The sequence below is a fragment of the Poromitra crassiceps genome (assembly GCF_964638095.1).
Source record: "Poromitra crassiceps genome assembly, chromosome: 22".
Lineage (NCBI taxonomy): Eukaryota > Metazoa > Chordata > Actinopteri > Beryciformes > Melamphaidae > Poromitra > Poromitra crassiceps.
In genome coordinates, this window is record NC_139647.1 from 10,050,217 (window position 1) to 10,060,759 (window position 10,543).

General features: G+C 49.0%; 1 protein-coding gene across 1 annotated transcript in view; it reads left to right on the forward strand.

Annotated features, from left to right (window-relative positions):
• Positions 1-10,044, forward strand: part of macrod2 (mono-ADP ribosylhydrolase 2) — a 591,249-nt gene extending 581,205 nt beyond the window's left edge. The window contains exons 16-18 of the mRNA XM_083657986.1: positions 3,563-3,598; positions 5,005-5,076; positions 8,598-10,044. Of these exons, the coding sequence (XP_083514112.1) occupies positions 3,563-3,598; positions 5,005-5,076; positions 8,598-8,620 (131 nt within the window). The 3' untranslated portion in view covers positions 8,621-10,044. The remainder of the gene's footprint in view (positions 1-3,562; positions 3,599-5,004; positions 5,077-8,597) is intronic.
• The last annotated feature ends 499 nt before the right edge of the window (positions 10,045-10,543 follow it).

The window sequence follows — 10,543 nt, forward strand, 5'->3', positions numbered from 1 at the left end:
GAGAGGGAGCGAGAGAGTCAGAGATGGAGAGAGAGGGAGAGATGGAGAGAGAGTCGGACAGAGAGAGAGATGGAGAGAGAGAGAGGAGCATTGGAATGAGGCCAGTGCTTCAATGAGCTCCTGCTGCTACACAGGGGCACGCCATGCTACACAGGGGCACGCCATGCTAGCTACTGCTACACAGGGGCACGCCATGCTACACAGGCGCACGCCATGCTAGCTGCTGCTACACAGGGGCACGCCATGCTACACGGGCACGCCATGCTAGCTGCTGCTACACAGGGGCACGCCATGCTAGCTGCTGCTACACTGGGGCACGCCATGCTAGCTGCTGCTATACAGGGGCACGCCATGCTAGCTGCTGCTACACAGGGGCACACCATGCTAGCTGCTGCTACACAGGGGCACGCCATGCTACACAGGGGCACACCATGCTACACAGGGGCACGCCATGCTAGCTGCTGCTACACAGGGGCACACCATGCTAGCTCATTTAGCAGGCAGACATGAAGGAGGCTCTGTTCCAACACACGCCCGCCCGCCCGCCGCAACATTAGTCACACTCCACGTGTGCTGCTATCAGCGTTAATGCCCACGACGACGTGCGTCTGTGCAAGCATGTTAACACATGACATGTGCATGCGTGCTATATAATGACATGAATCACTGCATAATCCCGCTTCTCATAAATACATTGTATTGTGTGTGTGTGTGTGTGTGTGTGTGTGTGTGTGTACACATGTGCCCCCCCATCAATTTAATAAAAAAAATCCCCCATGACACAAAACAAAGATTTGAATCCGGTGGCAAATCTGTTCCTTTGATTAATGTATAATAACGTGGAAGGAAGACATCAACTGGTGTCGCACATAATGTTATTTGCTCCATGTCTGAGCACGAGACAAGACGGTGATGGTGAGATAGAGATGGTTGCTTGGTGTTGCCCTGCCTGTACGTCGGTGCTGCCCAGCTGGGCCCTGGTGGTGACTGCCTGTTGGTGCTGCCCGGTCGGGCCCTGGTGGTGACTGCCTGTTGGTGCTGCCCGGTCGGGCCCTGGTGGTGACTGCCTGTCGGTGCTGCCCGGTCGGGCCCTGGTGGTGACTGCCTGTCGGTGCTAGTCTGGGCACCTTCCACCCCGCTTTTTGTCATGGGGCGTAAACCACGGAACCAGAATGAACACCGGAAGGCAGTGCGCCAAAAAAACATCTGTGTTGCTGTTAGCTTGATGTCTCTTCCCTCGATTAATTGTCTGATGCAAAGCTTCTGTATTGGCTTAAAAGATGTGAGATTGTGAATCCGCAATGTTTCTAAAAGAACTTCAGTACGTCCATCTTTTGTTTTGTTGTTTGCCGTTCTGATACTTGGGTCAAATTGTCAAGTTAACGTGAAAGTTGACGAGCTAGAAACGCTGCCATCCGGTCTAGGGCAGGCTCTAGGCCGGAACCAGTAGGGTGACAAAATCAATTGTGGGCGGGAGCCAGGCTCTTTCTCGCCGAGAAGAGCCTGGTGACGCGAGGTTAGTCGGTGCTGCCCGGTCGGGCCCTGGTGGTGACTGCCTGTCGGTGCTGCCCGGTCGGGCCCTGGTGGTGACTGCCTGTCGGTGCTGCCCGGTCGGGCCCTGGTGGTGACTGCCTGTCGGTGCTGCCCGGTCGGACTCTAGTGGTGACTGCCTGTCGGTGCTGCCCGGTCGGGCCCTAGTGGTGACTGCTTGTCGGTGCTGCCCGGTCAGGCCCTAGTGGCGACTGCCTGTCGGTGCTGCCCGGTCGGGCCCTAGTGGCGACTGCCTGTTGGTGCTGCCCGGTCGGGGCCCTAGTGGTGACTGCCTGTCGGTGCTGCCCAGTCGGGCCCTGGTGGTGACTGCCTGTCAGTGCTGCCCGGTCGGGCCCTGCCTGGTGGTGACTGCCTGTTGGTGCTGCCCGGTCAGGCCCTAGTGGTGACTGCCTGTCGGTGCTGCCCGGTCGGGCCCTAGTGGCGACTGCCTGTCGGTGCTGCCCGGTCGGGCCCTGGTGATGACTGCCTGTCGGTGCTGCCCGGTCGGGCCCTGGTGGTGACTGCTTGTCGGTGCTGCCCGGTCGGGCGCTGGTGGTGACTGCCTGTCGGTGCTGCCCGGTCGGGCCCTGGTGATGACTGCCTGTCGGTGCTGCCCGGTCGGGCCCTAGTGGTGACTGCCTGTCGGTGCTGCCCGGTCGGGCCCTGCCTGGTGGTGACGCACAGACTAGAGAGAGAGAGCTCATTCCAAAAGGCTGCAGCAGATGAAAACATGTTTCATGTTGGAGACTAATTGTCATGCATGTCTGCTCCCACGCCTGCACCCCTCAGTTTGAGCTCGCTATAGGAGTCAAGGCGCTATGTAATGATGGAGCTGTCTTACTCCCTGCAAGTGGGCAGGTAGCCTACAGTACTGTATATCTATCCAAACCATGGCAATGACTTTTCAGCACATACCTGCTATACGTGCTGTACATACACAGAACATGGAAACCACTTTCTTCCATCACTCATAAGGAGTTGTATTTGTTTACATCATCACAGGACCGCCTGGGGAGACAGTTATTTATGGTGTGCTTTGTGTGGAAGGTTATTGTTGTGAAGGGGGAAGTGGTGAGGTTTGCTCAGGGAGTGAGGAGGGGGAAGTGGTGAGGTTTGCTCAGGGAGTGAGGAGGAGGAAGCGGTGAGGTTTGCTCAGGGAGTGAGGAGGAGGAAGAGGTGAGGTTTGCTCAGGGAGTGAGGAGGAGGAAGTGGTGAGGTTTGCTCAGGGAGTGAGGAGGAGGAAGCGGTGAGGTTTGCTCAGGGAGTGAGGAGGAGGAAGAGGTGAGGTTTGCTCAGGGAGTGAGGAGGAGGAAGAGGTGAGGTTTGCTCAGGGAGTGAGGAGGGGGAAGCGGTGAGGTTTGCTCAGGGAGTGAGGAGGAGGAAGAGGTGAGGTTTGCTCAGGGAGTGAGGAGGAGGAAGCGGTGAGGTTTGCTCAAGGAGTGAGGAGGAGGAAGCGGTGAGGTTTGCTCAGGGAGTGAGGAGGAGGAAGCGGTGAGGTTTGCTCAGGGAGTGAGGAAGGAGTTGTGCTCTTGAGCAAGGCATCACATTTCCAGGGGTGAGAAACTTGATGCTCTTAAGTACCATCCGCCGCTTGACATCAATGAACTTGTGAGGCTGGGAGGAGCAGGAAGTTGCTTTTGATTTCCTGGACCGACTTTCGGGGATGTTCTACTACCTCGTTGTTGTTCCTGTGCTTTGTTTATGTTTTTGAACTGGGAGTAATTTGATGAAAACTACTAAGAGTACTAATGCTGATCATAAATACCCAGTCTCTTCTCAACATTTAGCTCATTTTACCTGAAGCAAAGAACCAGAGAGAAACGTGGAAAAAAACAGAATATTCCTGCACAAATGAATAATCAATACAACTTCCAATACCCACACCAATAGCCTTTTATCAATCGTCATGAGTCCTACCAGCATCTGCCTGCACGTATTGACATTCAAGAGATGTAGCTTCTATCTAAATCTATATCTGTTTCACATTATAGATGTAGCATCTATCTAAATCTATATCTGTCTCACGTTACAGATGTCTCTGACACTGAGACTGGCACCAGCAATGGAGGTAAGTTAAGATCATGTTTTTCCTTGTTAACTATCAGACATTGTGCATCGGTAGAGGCCAAAGGCTCAAGAAACACGTCTACTGGTACAGTATATCAAGTCCTGCTGCTGAGCAGAAAATCCTCCGCTCCACATTCCTTCCACTAACTTACTTTCTACTTCTGCTGCTGCTGCACACACCAGTGGATATTTCTGTCTGTGTACCTACCTGCCTACGTTTGTAAAACAACACATCAGATCATTTGTCAAATGCCCTTGAATTTCAGTGGTAGGCAGCTCCAGCCAGCACAGTACCAACAGAGTACCAAGAGCTCTGTGCTGTAGTGCTGATTCCTGTCCAGATACACAACACTATTATTAGACACTGAGACACGTTCAGTAAAGCCTGACTTCCAATCCTCCTTGTTAGCTTACATCTGGACTATAAACAGAGTCTTCATGCACAAGATTGGCAGGGAAGAGAGATTGTAAATTGTTACTTGTCGGCAGCTGATGAGGGGCAACTAGCTCTCCGTTTGGATTCCCCCAAAATGTTCCCACAGCATCACATACTGGACACTATGTGCCACAGCATCACATACTGGACAGTATGTTCCCACAGCATCACATACTGGACAGTATGTTCGGAACATACTGTCCAGTATGTGATGCTGTGGCACATAGTGTCCAGTATGTGATGCTGTGGCACATAGTGTCCAGTATGTGATGCTGTGGCACATAGTGTCCAGTATGTGATGCTGTGGCACATAGTGTCCAGTATGTGATGCTGTGGCACATACTGGACAGTATGTGCCACAGCATCACATACTGGACAGTATGTTCCCACAGCATCACATACTGGACAGTATGTGCCACAGCATCACATACTGGACAGTATGTTCCCACAGCATCACATACTGGACACTATGTTCCGACAGCATCACATACTGGACACTATGTTCCCACAGCATCACATACTGGACACTATGTGCCACAGCATCACATACTGGACAGTATGTTCCCACAGCATCACATATTGGACAGTATGTCCCCACAGCATCACATACTGGACACTATGTGCCACAGCATCACATACTGGACAGTATGCTCCCCTAGCATCACATACTGGACAGTATGTTCCCACAGCATCACATACTGGACAGTATGTTCCCACAGCATCACATACTGGACAGTATGTCCCCACAGCATCACATACTGGACAGTATGTTCCCACAGCATCACATACTGGACAGTATGTCCCCTAGCATCACATACTGGACAGTATGTCCCCACAGCATCACATACTGGACAGTATGCTCCCCTAGCATCACATACTGGACAGTATGTCCCCACAGCATCATGTATCAGTATGGGCTTGATCTGCTCCCCTCACCTTCTCTCCTGTCTTCCCTCCTCACTCCTGGGTAGCGGAGAAGAAAGAGCAGGCCGAGAGCTCACAAGAATCTGATTCAATTCCAACTGACAGCATCCAGTCCAAAGGTAAGGGGGGGGGGGGGGGGGGGGGGGGGCACGGCACACTCGCTCGCTGGTGCACACACACACACACACACACACACACACACACACACACACATCTCTGTTTATCAGCAGATTCTTATTAGTGGCCACAGCTGCCAAATTAAAATTCACTCCGGCTAGAGACTCCTCAGCGTCGTGAGGCTGAGATCTGCTGGTATTCAGTTTCACCCTCCCTGTCTCCCTCGGCCCCAGACCCCATCCACTCCTCCCCGTCTGTCTCCGTCTCCCCCGCTCTCTGCAGGGGCAGGCGGCAGGCAGCTTGAGCGTGCTCCTCCAGGGCCAAATGCATTTGTAAATCCTCCCTTCCTCGTCTCAGGTGCGCAGCAGTGACCCTGATATTTTGGTATAAACGTGTCAGCGTGTCTTTGGAGATTGAGTGTGATGAATTACCCACAAACTCAACAATCAGACATTTAATAAATCAAGTTGTGCGACGCGTATTATTTTAACGCGCTGGCGACGCCGACTGCGGAGGGCAATAATCGCGCCGATAAATCATATTTGATAAGGATACCGCAATGTTGTTATTTTCAGGTCTCCCGTCGAGACTCGGGCTAATATGATGGGCCGCGTCATTTGAATGTAGGCATCTGTAGAGAGAGTGCGATGTCTCTGTTTGTTCTGCGTGTGGCTCTGTAGAGTTGTCGGGGGGCCCAAAAGAGAAGGGGGGGATTCGGATTTGTGCCGTTTCCAGCGAGGAAAAATTCATTAAGCAACTGTTGTGATTGTGAACAGATTGCCGGGGGTTGGAATAAATAGGACAGGCTAGCAGCACATGAAACAACTTGGCAGACGCAAACGGGTCGATGTCGGAAACAATAGAGCTGAAACAATGGCGGACAAATTGCCAGAGAAGGAAAAGCACGTTGTCGAACAACCGTGCCGATCAGGGTGGCACGCTACATAAGGGAGCGTGTTGTTGTTTGTTAGGCTCCTCGCCCCATTCTGGTGATGAGTCATCTACAATAGCTCTCCACCTCGTCCTGGCTTTGGCAGCACGGCTTTAGCTTCTTCGCCCCCTGGAAATCTTCATCTTTGCCAGCTCGGGCTGCACCATGTGATCGTACGTCGGCCAGGTCTTTCTTTCTGCCAGGTTGTGTCCATTTAGTGCAGGGCTGTGGTCAGTCAGACTCAGAACCCACTCTGAGGACGTGCCCAGTCCAAGCCATCTTAAGCAAACAGACACTTGATTTCGTGGATGACTTTTCTGTAGAGTTCTACATTTGTGATCCCGCTTGACGAGAATATGTGGCAGATCTTGAAGCAACCACTGTGTAAAGCGTCAGTCTTGTTCATCTCACCAGCAATCGGAACCATACATTAAACAGACTTGGCCAGTCTGTTTAATGGTGGTTGGATCTTGGTCCTGAGGCTATACTTGCACATTATAGTCACCACACCACGCACTTTCCCCAGTCTTCACTTGATGTCTTTTTATGCTCCATTATCTTGACTGAACAGGTTTCCCAAGTACACAAAGTCCTCAATATCTTCAACTATTTGTTGTCGTCCAGTCTTCTCTTGCAGATGTTGCATTCAGGTTAAGGCAGGGGTGCCCAAACTTTTTTAGGATGAGAGCTACTTACAAAAAATAAAACTAGTCGCGATCTACTTCTTTTCCCCTTGTCCCCCACAAGTACATTATTTAGCACATTTTAACAGTAGTATATTATTTCTTTAACATGATTTAATAATGTTATATGTTAAATACTGTAGATACTGAGTTAGCTATACATGAGTGGGATTTAGTTTATGCATTAAAAATAAAACATTAAACAGAATACATTTTGGATTTATTTGGCCCAAGATCTACCGGTACATCACGTTGTACCTATTAGGGCAGTGGTTCTCAAATGGGGGTCCGGGGGAAAAAACTTTTTTCGTGTGTGCATTGCACACACAAGCTTTTGCACACTGTGCAAAAGCTTCATAGTTCAACGAAAATATTGTATGCTTTAAATCTAAAATGGTTCGTGGATTACATTCTAATCTAACAAACCTATCAATTTAAAAGTCAAGCATGTTACCGTGGAAACAATTAAGCTTAGCCCAAAATCACAAATCAGAATGAGGGGGTGCCCGGTATATTTTCTATCTTGTAAGGGGTCCTCGGCTGAAAAACATTTGAGAACCTCTGTATTAGGGCACCCCTGGGTTAATCATACAGTAGAACCTCCCTTTTAATGTGATCATGTTGGGAGGGACTCCATAAGACAGTAAGATCTTTCATAGAGTGTACACTGTTGAATAACTGCTTGAAGTCCATGTAGTTGATGTATTAATGTAGAGAGGTAACAGTCCAGGGGGAAAGTAATCGAGCAACTATTGTGAACAGATTGTCAGGGTTGAATAAATAGGACAGGCGAGCAGCACACGAAGCAACTTGACAGATCCAAACGTGGAAAAGAATAGAGCGTAAACAATGCCAGACAAAGTGCCAGAGAAGGAAGAGCACAAAGTCGAAACAAGAGTGCGGATCAGGGTTGTTGTTGTTGTATAAGGGAACTGGGTGGCACATACTGTACTGTACAGTTAAAACCACCCACATTACAGCAAGAGAAGAAGATGACGAAGGCGATCACTGCTGCCTTTTCACTGCGGCGCTGGGCCAGCAGCCCGACCGGGGTCATAAGATGGAATAGTCCGGACAGTCAGTCACTAGGTCAGTCACTCAGTCAGTCAGTCAGTCAGTCACTCAGTCACTCAGTCAGTCAGTCAGTCATGGATGTTTAGGGGGGAAATGGCCATAGGTAGGGATAGTAAGATGGTAGAGTGGCAGTATTTGAGGGATAGATAGGATTAGTGGCTAGGGGGGTATTGGTAGTGTTTGGGGGGGGGGCATAGGGATAGGAAGGTGCTAGAGAGTCGGGATTCAAGGGGCGGGTAGGATCAGAGCCGTGTATATAGAAGAGTCGCGACATCTCCATTCACTCCAATAGACCAGTTTTTTACTCTCAAGTAATTCCAGGAAGTAAGGTCCTGGATTAAGCAGCACTGTCGAGTTGCAGCAAAATGGACAGTTTGTGTTGTACTTTGAAAGTTTTTTTTTTTTTTTAATCAAATTGTACATTATCAGCTTTATTTTAGCATTCAAACGTAGTGCGAGACCCCTTCCTGGCTGTTCATTGGCTAATGAGTCACGCATTTTGGTCCTCCGCTGATGCCACTCTCTCTCTAAATTGCTCTGGGTAGGATTAGTGGCTAGGGGGATATGGGTGGTGCTTTGTGGGGACTGTGGTCTAAAATGTTTGCACTTATTTTATCCCTCGTACTAGTGCACAAGTTTTGTAAGCAAAAGCGCCCAGTGATCTCTTACTGATATTTGATGAGCAGAAAAATACACACTTGAATTCCAATGCTTATAAGGTGAGCACACCACATTAAATGTCAACGGGGTAGAGGAGTGGGGGGCGCAATCATTTTGCCTCTCAAACTCTCAATCTGCATTGTCACTCAACCACCATACTTGTTTCCCCATCCAGAAACGCTTGAGAAGAAAGAATGACCGGCTGAGGGAAGGACAATCAACCTCATCTGACAGCCAGCAAACTGTGTGAAGGCCAACCGCTCCGGTATCAGACTAGCCTGTACGGCCTCTGACACCGGCCCAGGAGAACCAGTTATTCACAAGATACTCACATTCCCAAGTTGATTTAACATTTATTTTGCCTCTTTCTTATAACAAATTTGTCATGAAACTTCTCATCTCTCAAGTATGTACATATGTACATACATGCGTATGTATGTATTTATGTATGTATGTACTGTATGTATGTATGTAATGTATGTACTGTATGTATGTATGTATAAAACCTTTGCTATAGGACTTGAACATATCAACCAGAAAAAGATGAGCCATACCTCACTGTGTGTTGGAGTCATGCACCATATTGCCAACTAGATGAGATCAACCAGTTTCAAGTCTTATTTATTTGATCTATACCCTCTGTGAAAGCATGGCGAAGCTGCCACAGCTCCCAGACGTTAACACTACAAGCTGGGTGATGCTTAACATCAACCATGCTGTACTACCATCCCCCCCCCCCCCCCCCCCCCAAAAAAAAGAAAAAGAACACTACCGCTCACACCCAGATGTGACAGTCACGATGACACTCAACAGTGGGGGCACCTGACAACACCCCTGCTTTTTGTATGCCTCTTTGGAGTGCGACACACTGACACCTGCCATGTCCTCTCACACATTGCTGCAGCGCTAGCTTCATTGTTTAGTCAAACCAGCCGACACCTCGACACCGCGACACCGACCGAGGTCTCTGAGGCAGCGGCGGCGCGGGCCACTCCCCGGCCTTTCATCCGCCAAACATTTCAGATCGCGTCTGATCTCCCGCAACCCGCAGCTTAACTCCTTTTTGCCGGCAAAACCGCTCGTCAAAACACCCACGCCCGACTTTAGAGGATGTGAGTGTCTTCCTGAAATCGATTAGCTCTTTTGGTTTGCGTTTCTTTGTTGTTTTTCCAGTGCATGCCTGACTTGCTTTGAACGTCGCCACCAACATGAACAAGAATGACAGTCCACTTGCTTCCGCTTGTCTCTTTACCAGATGATCTAGAATTGTATCAGGAGAATCTGCCTTATTTCATATCAGACGTCACAACATGAAGGAGCTACAGTAAGTGCAAATTCTGAGTTGTGTAATCGCTTTGCAGATGATTTTTTTTAATTTTTAATTTTTAAGTACATCCTGTAATGGCTAATATCTGTTGTTGTTGTTGATTATTGGGTTTGGGGTTGATTCGCGAGCGAAAATGGTTTGGATTTCTTTCTAAATTTATATAATCATGAATTATTTTCAGTGGTGCCATACTAGAAGATCAAATGAATTACAGATCTATGAAATTATGCCTTCATACTTAAATGTTTGCTTTGCTAAACTATAATGGAACGGACTAATAAAGTTTAAGGTGGACGCCGTGTCTCAGTGTTTTCTTCATGTCTTTGCGTCGCTGTAGGAGCTGTTACAGGTGTTGGATCGCTGCTGAGACAGTGAGTTTCTTCCCAACTCTCTTTAATCCCTCGTCACGGGAGTGATGAGGCATTTGGGTCTGGATCGACAGAAACAATTAGATTGTCCTGTGATCTGTGGCAAGTTGGTCCTCTGGCCCTCGGGCTCTTCTGGTTTCAAATGAGAGGGGCTATCTGTCAGAGGCCCAGAGCTGCATCTAACCCCAACGACCTAAACCCGCCCTGAGCAACTCGCTAATGGTTACAAAGTAACTGCACAGGGAGGCCACACAGTTGATTATCAAAGGCTCTGCAGTGCCCCCCCCCCTCTTATCAGAACATCATATTTTTCAGGCGCATCAAGAAGTCGTTAAGTCTCACCATGACTCGGGAAGACAGGTCGATTTGCAGAGCATACAACAATCACAGAGTCAAAAGGGAGAAATTGCCTATAATTTGATGAAA